The 12,452-nt window shown below is 33.4% G+C and overlaps 1 protein-coding gene across 1 annotated transcript; it reads right to left on the reverse strand.

The window, feature by feature from the left end:
• Window positions 1–417: 417 nt before the first annotated feature.
• Window positions 418–11,646, reverse strand: LOC122510488. Its single transcript, XM_043625172.1, has 9 exons — window positions 11,583–11,646; window positions 7,597–7,818; window positions 6,533–7,132; window positions 6,111–6,455; window positions 2,006–2,108; window positions 1,664–1,949; window positions 1,069–1,322; window positions 782–943; window positions 418–724 (listed from the first exon to the last, which is right to left on the reverse strand). Exons 1-9 carry the CDS (start codon window positions 11,644–11,646, stop codon window positions 418–420), a joined length of 2,343 nt encoding a protein of 780 aa, XP_043481107.1.
• Window positions 11,647–12,452: the final 806 nt, after the last annotated feature.

Below are 12,452 nucleotides of genomic sequence, written 5' to 3' on the forward strand. Positions count from 1 at the left end.
TAAAAGTGCGTTAGGCCCGGTTAGTGACATTTCGACCTCCCATGCTCCTTATCGGGTGTTATCCCGCTGAATTCGTCTTGGTTTCGAGTTTGCTTTTCTATTGATTAAAGCTTCTTTAGATGTCGAAGTTACTCTTAAATCGGTAAGGGGGTTGATTGTGCAAAGGGGCTATTAGAGTTCCTGAAATATTGATAGGTTTATGTTTTTGATTTGTTATCCCTTCGCTGCTTCGAAGACGTCTGGCATTTCCTTGAATCTAACGATGCTCTTTCTTTTGGGTCCTGGCGGGCAGGTGGTCAATGGGTTTCTTGGGAATAGGCAGGGTTTCAGCGGCTGGTCGATATTCGAGAGGATCGTCGGATTTTCCTTCCGATTGATCCTTAGCTCGGCTCTGGTTGTATTTATCCAGAAATTCCTTTACTCTTCTTGAAAGTCCATCGTCATATTCATCAACGGATCCTGGGTCCTCAAGTAGTCCAAATGCTCTTGATCATCCTCACCAGTCCCTGAAACACACTGTCTTCTGGAAGCATGGTCCAATCCTTTCATAATCCCAGAATAGGGTGTTGTTTGTGAGATTAGAGTCACCTGCTCCTGCGCCTGTGAAGGAGTTGAATTTATTAATGATTCATTCACTCCCTGGATAAGATGTTGAGTTTCGGTTATAGGATCATCCTTGGGTTGGTCCTCCTGATCACTTGATTCATCCTGCTGCTGTTGCTGGCTGCCTTCGTTGCCCTTCAATGACTACTTGGTCGGGAGGTAGTCTTCTGATTCTGACTCAGAAGATGATGATGAATCAGGTTCGGGATCCTTTAATGTTCCTTCTCTTGCCAGTTGATCAGCATTTTCGTTTCCAGGAATTCCTTCATGACCGGGGACGTGTTTCCAGACTACATCCAAAGGTTTCAGAGTCTTATCAACTTTCGTAAACCTTTCGATTCTTTACAGGTTTGTTTCAGTAGTCTTCCAGTCGTTCTGCTGCCATCTGGTACCCACTCTTGGACGCTCTGCCTAGGTATTTGGAATCAGTGTTGATCCTTTATTTCGAATTCCTGCTTTTATTGCTTGTTTAGCAGCAATAGTTGCTGCTGCTTCAATTTCTGAGGCGTTGTTAGTTTGCTTGCCTCTATATCGTTGCGAGACGTTGAGAGGGTGATCTTTACCAAACCAAACGCCGACTCCGGCTCTCGGGCTGGATCCGCCATTTCGCAACATGCTCCATCAACGTAGACGTCTGTATATGCGTCCAGGGTTTTGTCTCTGGAAGTGGAGGGTTGAGAAAGGGAAGGTGAGGTGGAAGGTTGGGAAGGCACTGTAGCCTTCCGGAAACAGGGGGATCAGAATTTTCCTCTGACAACTCCTCGATTTCCTTTCTGGTTCTTCCTCCGAAGTTGCTTCAGTAGTGGACGATAGTGTAGGGTCGGTGTCGTCGGGGTCTACAGAAATGGCACCCTTGCGCGGGCGCAGGCGGTTGGCGATGCAACTCTCGTCTGCTGCGTTTATTATTATTTTTTTAGTGGGGCGGAAGGTTTCGTCACCTGTAGGTCTCGCTGAATTCGTGCTGCCTACTGGTCTCCTCTGCCCCTGGGCTCAGATTTGGGTTTCGGTTCGGCCTTACGTGACTGCTTTTTGAGATTTATTTAGGTGGACCAGATCTGACCTCCAGGTTGCTGGGTCTCTTTAAAATAGTTTTTTGCCGTTGTTGTCCTTGACTCGTGGATGGTTGTCCAAGATATCCTCCCTTCGCTGCTGGTTTCTTGGTGAGGGTGGGGTCAATAACCTTTTGTTTTGTTCCGGCTTTTGCAGGAATTCCTGATTTTGATCCTTTAGATTTTAACCCTTCCTTTAGGCTTCCGGTTCGCTCTAATGATGTGGTAGGCCTTTGAAGTAACCTTTTCTTGTCTTTTGGATCGTTAGGATTCACTCGCGCACTTTCTTGTGCTTTACTAGTGGAGGAACGATTAATGGGTAAAGCTCGATAGGCTTTAGGGCTAGGGCTCACAATCGTTTAATTGTTTCGACACTTTCGATGTGGCCGCTTAGGTTATCCGGATCAGAGGAGGGTAAATCCGACCAGTTGGAATCCGAACCAGCTTTGGGCTCACCTGAATGATCAACAGGATTGTTGGATAGTGCTTCAACAATTCTATTGATTTTCCAGGTTTGCATTCAAACTTATATTGATAATTCTGCATACGAATCCTCCATCTTTGGATTCGGGCTCCAGGATTCTCAATATAGGTCATCCAGTGAACTGGTTCAAATCGCAAGCCAAAATAAAATCTCGTCCATAGAGATAGGGTCGGAAATGTTCCATGGCGTATAAAATGCCGAGACACTCCTTTTCTGCCTTCGGGTATTTTTGTTCGTTGGCGTTCAAAATTTTGGAATAGTACGCGACAGGCAAATCGATGTTGTCCTTTTCTTGAGTTAAAATTGCGCCTACCGCATACTCGGAGGCATCACAATTAGTTTAAAAGTCGCGTTAAAGTCTGGATATTGGAGGACCGGTTCCTTACACAAATATCGTCTTAATCGAGAAAAACTATCTCTTTGTGGTTTTCCCATTTCCACGCGTGTCCTTTTTTAGCAATTCTGTGAGAGGCTTTGTGCATGTTTGCGTAGTCTTTTATAAACGCCTGTAATATCCCGAAAGGCCAAGAAAACTTTTAATGTCTCTTGGTGTTTTTGGTGGGGGAAAGTTTTTAATCGCGATTTATTTTATTAGGTTTGGTTTTACCCCGTCTTCACTAATAATATGTCCCAGGTATGCTTACCTCGGTCTTTAGGAATTCGCACTTGTCGGGTTGAAGTTTTTAAATTAGCTTCTCTCAGTCTATTGAATAGTCTTCGCGCCCTTCTATCGTGTTCTTCTAAAAAGTCAAGTCAAGTTTTTTTTAATGTAATTTTTTTCAAAAGAATTTTTTCTGTGTCTTAACGCTTTTCAAATAAAACAAAAAGTATCAAAAACGTGTTCCCGATAGTTGTACTTGAAAAATATTCATTTCTGTGCGATTCCATGGGAGATTTCAGCTTTTTCGGAGTAAGTAAATCAATTGCAATGAAACTTAGGAATTTCAATCTACACATAAAAAGAAACATTTTCACCAAATATTACGTCAAAATATTTAGTAGTTTTTGAGATGTCAAAATTTTGGAAAAATTTTGAAATCGTTATATCTTCTTTCCATCATTAACCAAATCACTTAATTCTTTTTGGAAAAAATTCAGCATAAAAAAACAAAAATTTTTGTTATATTATGTTTATAAAAAATTTTTATAAACAAAAAAGTTATTAAATAATAATTGAATAACTTTTGCACGACTAAACGAAATTGAATGAGGCAAACACTAAACAAATCTTCGCTCTGGTTTTTTTAAGATTCCGAAAAAAACATGGTACATCACGAAACATTTCTATACAATATTTTAATATTTTTGTTCACTTTTAAGCGTAAACATTAGAAGTTTCTGCTACTTTACGTGAAAATTCAGGTGCGCGCGCAGACCTCTCTCTCTGAAACCGGAAATTCGTAGATGATTAGAAAGAGAGGTCTGCGCGCGCACCTGAATTTTCACGTAAAGTAGCAGAAACTTCTAATGTTTACGCTTAAAAGTGAACAAAAATATTAAAATATTGTATAGAAATGTTTCGTGATGTATCATGTTTTTTTCGGAATCTTAAAAAAACCAGAGCGAAGATTTGTTTAGTGTTTGCCTCATTCAATTTCGTTTAGTCGTGCAAAAGTTATTCAATTATTATTTAATAACTTTTTTGTTTATAAAAATTTTTTATAAACATAATATAACAAAAATTTTTCGTTTTTTTATGCTGAATTTTTTCCAAAAAGAATTAAGTGATTTGGTTAAGATGGAAAGAAGTTATAACGATTTCAAAATTTTTTCAAAATTTTGACATCTCAAAAACTACTGAATATTTTGACGTAATATTTGGTGAAAATGTTTCTTTTTATGTGTAGATTGAAATTCCTAAGTTTCATTGCAATTGGTTTACTTACTCCGAAAAAGCTGAAATCTCCCATTGAATCGCACTTCTAAATTTTATTTTTTTCGATTTTGAATTTAAAATGGCGCTTGAAGGACAAAAATTTTTTCTTATTTTACGTAAGATGACAAACTTTTCAAAATTGCTCAAATCTGATTGAAATTTGTTACTCAGGGGTTTTCGTGGTCGCTGATTACGAATCTGATGTCCATTTCCCAAAATTCAAATGGCGGATCCAATATGGCGGATGACTTTTTTAAAAAATTGATCGAATTCGCTTGAAAACTCGTTACTCGGGGGTTATCGGGGTCGCTGGTTACGAATCCGATGTCAGTTTTTCAAAATTCAAAATGGCGGATCTAATATGGCGGACGAAATACAAAAATTGTTCAGATTTGCTTGAATCTTGTTACTCGGGGGTTTTTGGGGTAGCTGATTACGAATTTGATATCAGATTTTCAAAATTCAAAATGGCGGATCCAATATGACAGATGACTTTTTTAAGAATTAATCGGATTCGCTTGAAATTTGTTACTCTGCGATTTTTGGGTTCGATAATGACGAATCTGACGTTAGATTAAAAAAATTCAATATGCCGGATCCAGAATGGCGGACGAATTTTTCAAAATATCTCAAACCTGATTGAAACACGTTACTCGTGGGTTTTTGGAGTTGCTGGTTGCGAATCCGATGTTAGTTTTTCAAAATTCAAAATGGTGGAATCGATATGGCAGACTAGGTGTAAAAAAAATATCCTTACCAATTCATATAGCTATTTTATACCAAGCATTTTGAATTTTTAAAAAACGAACATCGGATTCGCAATCAGTGGACCCGAAAACCCTACATTAACAAAAATTCAAGTGAATCCGACTAATTTTTTAATTTCGTCTGTCATATTCGTTCCGCCATTTTGAATTTTGAAAAACTAACATCGATTTTCTCGTACCAGAGATCACTTTTAAATTTTCCTGTCACATATTGTGAAATATAGATAAGTTGATACTGGTAGAGTCAGAGCAAAAAGAGTATAATAATTCCGCCATTTTGAATTTTTGGAATGTGACTTCATATTCGTAATCAGCCACCCTAAAAATACCACACTAACAAATTTCAAGCAAACCTGAGTAAATTAAAAAAATTAGTCTTTCATTATACTTTGGCCACTTTGAATTTGTTGAATCTAACGTCAGATTCGTCATAAGTGACGCGAAAAAACCGTAGAGTAACAAATTTCAAGCGAATCCAATCAATTTTTAAAAAAGTCATCTGTCGTATTGGATCCGCCATTTTGAATTTTGAAAATCTGATATTAAATTCGTAATCAGCTACCCCAAAAACCCCCGAGTAACAAGATTCAAGCAAATCTGAACAATTTTGTATTTCGTCCGCCATATTAGATCCGCCATTTTGAATTTTTAAAAACTAACATCGGATTTGTAATCAGCGACCCTGAAAACCCCCGAGTAACGAGTTTCAAGCGAATCCGATCAATTTTTTAAAAAGTCATCCGCCATATTGGATCCGCCATTTTGAATTTTGAAATCAGACTTCAAATTCGTAATCAGCGACCACGAAAACCCCTGAGTAACAAATTTCAATCAGATTTGAGCAATTTTGAAAAGTTTGTCATCTTACGTAAAATAAGAAAAATTTTTTGTCCTTCAAGCGCCATTTTAAACTCAAAATCGAAAAAAATAAAATTTAGAAATGAATATTTTTCAAGTACAACTATCGGGAACACGTTTTTGATACTTTTTGTTCTATTTGAAAAGCGTTAAGACACAGAAAAAAATTCTTTTGAAAAAAATTACATTAAAAAAACTTGACTTTTTTTAGTATTTTTGAAAAAAGAAGGGTTAAATATCATTTTTTGAAAATTTTGACCACACCATTCGAAAGAGCGACCCCAAAAATAGTAGGGTATGGACTTTTAAAAACTTTTATGGCTTTTTTCTACTAATTGTAAGAGATTGAATTTCATGTTGAAAAGTAGCACATTTCGTCGTTAAAGGGTTAATGGGATTTTTATTCTTTATTTCTTCTGGATCTATTACTGCAATATCTATAAGTAGTCTGCTTATCGGAGTGGTAAACTCACAATCGGCTGATAGAAAATGTACATAATTATTTCGATGGTAACTTAGATTTTCTCTATGGCTTGTGATATTTGAAAGTTTTTCTGTAATTTTAGAATAACTTGAGGGTAAGTTTGGAGGAATACTTTCTATTGGTATTGTTATCATAGAATTCGATTTAAAATTATATTCTTTTGGTTCGTTATCTGTATTTTCTTCCTCTTCACTTTCTTCTTCTTCATTGGTGTTTTCCTTTTCTTCGTTTCCTTCTTTTTCATCTTCATTATCATCATCTGTGGTTTCTTCATCTTCATCATCTGTATCGACATCTGTTTCGTGCAATGAAGTGTGATAGGTGTTAACATAGCCTTTGGAGTTTTGAAAAATACAGGTGTGTTAGGTTCTGATGGTGAGGGTCTGAAAGTAACGTTTTTGGTTTTATTACTGTCTATTTCATTTTTCTGCGGAGTTTGATGTATTGATTGTTCTGGTTTCGTGATTTCATTGATTGAAGTTTCACTATCGGGATTATCTATTTCATTATTTTCCCATATGGATGCACCTTTAGCATAATCCCAATATAAATCAAATTTTTGTGAGAATTCTGAATGATCTCCGGGAATCAATTCATTAGCTGCTTTATGAATGGTCTCATCATTATTTCCGTCAGAGTGTACGATCCAATCTCTGGGTGGTTGTGGTGAGTCCATTAACCAATCTTCATGTTGTTTTAAAGATTTATTAAAACGGGTTATAGAGTTTCTTAAATCCTGAGCTATTTCTTTTCTACTTAGGTTCATCATATTGTTTTCCTCTTCTTCAGAACTTTTTTCGCTCTCACTAACTGGTGGTTTTACCGTTACTACTGTTTTTTCTGGGCTTGAAAAATTTACAATTTTGGGTAACAGTTGTGGAGGTGCACTTTTAGGTCCACGCATGTTTTTTGTAGCTGCTGATGGAAGTTTCAAACTAGGAAGCAGACTTCTACTAGGTTTTTGAATAGGAGGATTTGGTATCTCTATATCTTCTTCAGTAATATCTTCGTCTGAAATCTTTATCTATTGTTATTACTCTAGGTTGTGTTGCCCTTCTTTCTGATACTCTTGATCCTATTGTACTTTGATTAAAATTACATTTTGATGTTGATGGTTTTAATATTGATTTTGAGGGTTGTAATTTTGATTTTTGAGGTTGTAATTTTGATTTTTGAGGATTCACATAGACTTTTGTCGGTGGTTTCTTTGGGTCATTATCAAGTTTTTTATTAATTAGGATTTTAACTTGTTTTTGTTGTTCGATCTCAGTTTGAGAATTTTTGTTTATTTTTTTATTAACATTTTTAGAAAGAGCATCGGCATTTGTATTTAGTTTTCCTGATTTATGTTTAAATTCATACTCCTAATCTCTTAGTTTTAGTCTCCATTTTATTAATCGTTGACCTAGGTCTATCCTAGGTATCTACTGATGGTATATATTCTTCTTCTGTAGAGTAATCGTTGGAATCTTCACCTGGTAATTTGTAACATTCGAAAGGGATTAACTCTTGAGGCGGTATCTCAATTTCTGCGTCTTCAATTGTCATATTTATGGCATAAATGTGACAAACTCCATCGCGATTTGTTACTATTCCTTCACCCAATAGTAATCCTTCAGTTGTTTTTATCAAGGGTAAATATCCTTCTTTTAATTCAGTGTTTAGAATATCGATAGGTATCACTTGTCTAGTTCTAGCTATAATAGTTACATTTTTTCTTCTATATTTTGAATTTTTTAATTTTACCATCATGTTTGGATTCAGCGACCTCGAAACCATTAAAATACCACAATTTGGATAAATTAAAAGTTTTTTAAAATTTTGAAAATTTCATCCGCCATTTTGAATTTGCCATTTTGAATTTCGAAACACCAACTTTATTTTTGTATTCAGTGATCCTAAATGATTACAAAAAAGATGTTTTATTAAGTTTTGTCATGATTTACAGGTTTTTAAACTCTAATTTGTCATTTTTTCATAAAAAATGCTAACTTTACTCAACTCCCAGAAGCTCAAAAAATTAGATCAAGGATTCTCTATAATTTTCCTATATTCTAAATTTATTTAGCTTTATTTTGGTCAATTCCTTCAAGAGAAATTAGGTTTTGAACGCGAAAATGCAAAAATTAACACACTGTGAGTCGGTCTTTAAACAGTCGATCCATGAAGATTCAAAATATTAAAAAATTACATTGGTGTAGAGTTGGTCTTTGTAGAGTCGGTCCATGAAGATTCAATATTAGGAAAAATTATATTGGTGTAGAGTCGCACTTTGTAAAGTCAGTCCATAAAGATTCAAAATATTAACAAATTGTATTGTTTTACAGTCGGTCTGTGAAAATTCGGTCCATAAAGATTCAAAAGATTCAAAAGTTTAAAAAATTATATTGTTGAGAGTCGGTCTTTGAACAGTCGGTCCATAAAGTTTCAAAATATTAAAAATTATATTGGTGTAGAGTCGGTCTTTGTAGTGTCGGTCCATGAAGTTTCAATATTTTGAAAAATTATATTTGTGTAGAGTCGGTCTTTGTCGTATCGATCCATGAAGATTCAAAATTTTGAAAAATTATATTTGTGTAGAGTCGGACTTTGTAGAGTCGGTCCATGAAGATTTAATATTTGAAAAATTATATTGGTTTTGAGTCGGTCCATGAAGGTTCAAAATTAAATAGGTGTAGTGTCGGTCTTTGTAGAATCGGTCCATGAAGGTTTAATATTTTAAAAAATTATATGGGTGTAGAGTCGGTCCATGAAGATTCTAAATTTTGAAAAATGATATTGTTGTATAGTCGGTCCTTGAACAGTCGGTCCATGAAGATTCGAAATATTAAAAAATTATATTAGTGTAGAGTCGGTCTTTGCAGAGTCAGTCGATGAAGATTTAATATTTTGAATAATTATATTGGTGTAGAGTCAGTCCATTAAGATTCAAAATATTAATAAATTATATTGTTGTATAGTCGGTCTTTGTAGAGTCGGTCCATAAAGATTCAATTTATTGAAAAATTATATTTGTGTAGAGTCGGTATTTGTAGTGTCGGTCCATTAAGATTCAATATTTTGAAAAATTATATTTGTGTAGAAGCGGTCTTTGTAGTGTCGGTCCATAAAGATTTATTATTTTAAAAAATTATATTTGTGTAGAGTCGGTCCATAAAGATTCAACATTTTGAGAAATTATATAGTTGTATAGTCGGTCCTTGAACAGTCGATCCATGAAGATTCGAAATATAAAAAATTATATTACTGTAAAGTCTGTCTTTGTAGAGTCGGTCGATGAAGATTTAATATTTTGAATAATTATATTGGTGTAGAGTCGGTCCATTAAGATTCAAAATATTAATAAATTATATTGTTGTATAGTCGGTCTTTGTAGAGTCGGTCCATATAGATTCATTATTTTGAAAAATTATATTTGTGTAGAGTCGGTCTTTGTAGTGTCGGTCCATGAAGATTTAATATTTTGATAAATTATATTGGTGTAGAGTCGGTCCATAAAGATTCAAAATTTTGAAAAATTATATTGTTGTATAGTCGGTCTTTGAACAGTCGGTTCATAAAGATTCGAAATATTAAAAAATTATATTGGTCTAGAGTCGGTCTTTGAACAGTCGGTCCATGAAGATTCGAAATATTTAAAAATTATATTGGTGTAGAGTCGGTCTTTGTATAGTCGGTCCATGAAGATTCAATTTTTTGAAAAATTATATTGTTGTAGAGTCGGTCACAACTGTTTGAAAGTTGTGTAAAGATTTAAATGTTACAATTCTTTCAAAGAATATTGTAACTCGTTCACATATGGCTAAACAACTAAATTTGTAGTATCAAAATTCTGTCTATTTACCACATTATCCTTTACAAGAAACTGATAGCGAATATTTACATATTTATTTAAAAAAGTTCTAGGATAATCATTTTTAATTAATATGTCATAAATAAAATTTAAATTTTCTGTAAAAATTTTTGGTCCGACATTTTTATGGCCCTGTCTACCAAACCATAAATGATTGAGATTTTATCGTTAATGGATACATTAGAAATATAATTTATACATTTACCAGAAAAGGTATCTGTATGATACCAATTCGTTACAATAGAACTATTTTCTCTGATAAAAAGGGTGTCCAAAAAACTAATGCTATTATTATTCTCGAATTCAACGGTAAATTGTAAATTATTATTATAATTATTAAAAGCATTTAAAAGGTTATTAGCATTATCTTTGTGGTCACATGTGATGATGTCATCCACGTATCTAAAATAAAAAAGTAATTCAAAATTTAATTTTCTTAAAACATCCGTTTCTAGGTTCTCCATTACTAAGTCAGCTATGGACACCAGATAATGGAGAACCCATAGGAGTTCCAAAAATTTGTTTGTAAAATTTACCATTAAAACAACAATACGCATTATCAATACAAAATTTTAAAATATCAATAAATATATCGTCAGGGATATCCGTGTGTTGTCTAATCTCCCTCCATTTTAGCTTAACACACTTCAAAACCAAATCTTTTGGTATGTTTGTAAAAAGTGACTTTGCATCTAATGAAAATAAAATGAAATTGTCAATTTAAAGTTTTTTCAAAGAATAAGGACAATACTCCATTTGATCTTAAATCGCATTTGGTTTACAGTATCCCCTGCTCCAGTATGTGGAGCTTGCTACATTGGTGAGACTGGTAGATATATTAAAAGTAGATTAAGCGAACATAAAAGGGATTGCAATAATGATAATAGAAGAACAGCTCTGGTAACACATGCTCATGAGAATGATAATTTTTTTAGTTTCGATTCGACAAACATCATTTGCAGTGAGCGAAATTACAGACGCAGGAAATTTAGAGAAATGTTTCACATTCTCAAAGTCCACAAATTCTGTAAATAAGCAAACTGACATAAATAATTTAAATCAAATTTATCATTCGTTTATTTTAAACACTAATTAAATTTTTCAAATTAATCAAATTGTCTTTATTTTCAAATTAATTAAATTGTATTTATTTTCATTTTTAAAATTATTGATTAAGCATTTTTCTTTATTATCATACTCCGAATCTGCTTTATCCTCATATGGCATTTAAAAAACATTTTTTTTATACGTTAAAGACATGAAGTAGTATAAGAAGACCGAACGACCATGCAAATTTTGTATTGAAAGTGGGACAGATTTCGGTACCCGAATAGTGAGTGAATAATACCGAAAGGAACACCAGCGCTGCTTGTGGTTAAATTGTTGACTATGAAAAGCACAAAACATAACCTATATTATTTGTTTATGTTTCACTAATTCATGTGTGTCATATATGTTTTCATGTGTTCCTCATATTTTTTAAATATTATCAAAGTAAAATAATTATAGTGTTATTTTCAGTGTTATAATTCTATCAATTGTCCCAGATAGCAAAGTGCGCGCACTGTGCCAGACACAGTGCTAGCATGCGTGCGAAATAATTCGCACCTCGTGCTATCACTGGACCACACAGATGCGTCCTCATATGCGTCGCATATGAATCGCACGTCATGATGGTCGCATATGACTCGTATGTCCAGAGAGTACATCAAGTAGCTATAATGACAATTAAAATACATTTACAATAATAATAATTATAATAAGCCTAATGCAGGACTGAACAAGACTGCTTTCACTGTTCCCAAAATTACGCGTGTCTCTCGCGTTCATTCAATATAATATAAACAAGTTGTTCATTTCATGATCATTAAGCTTCCTCAATATAATATATACCAATTGTTTAATTTTTTATTTTAGAATAATTATTTTAAAGTGTTAAGATAAATTCTCAAAAAATACAAAATTTCAATTTTTTGTGAAAATTTAAAATATTTATTAATTCTATAAATTTTGATAAAATATATACTTTATATACGTGAATCGATTCGTTTTTATGTCAGGAATGCAATTTTGACAAGAATTAATAATAATTTTAATATAGAAAAAAGTTATTTCAAAAAATCCAAAAATTAAAAAATTTTTGAAAATTTTTTTTTTTAGATATTTTTGAAAATCCTTTTATCTGATTTTTGGTATTCGTGACCGTAATAAACCTACAAAATTTTATCAAAATCCGTCGGTGACATACACACACATACATACACACACACATACATACACACATACATCCGGACATTTGTTCCTCTCGACGAATTTTGTATACTACACTTGAAAATTTGTAAAAATAATTGGTTCTAAAAAATTCGGAAATCGACATCACTATAAGGCTTCCTTTATGAGGAAGCAATATATGAATTATTAATAATTATAATAATAAATATTATTGATTTTATATCTATGCATATATGCGTATTTATA

The sequence above is a fragment of the Leptopilina heterotoma genome, unplaced genomic scaffold (genome assembly GCF_015476425.1).
Source record: "Leptopilina heterotoma isolate Lh14 unplaced genomic scaffold, ASM1547642v1 Lhet_6803, whole genome shotgun sequence".
Lineage (NCBI taxonomy): Eukaryota > Metazoa > Arthropoda > Insecta > Hymenoptera > Figitidae > Leptopilina > Leptopilina heterotoma.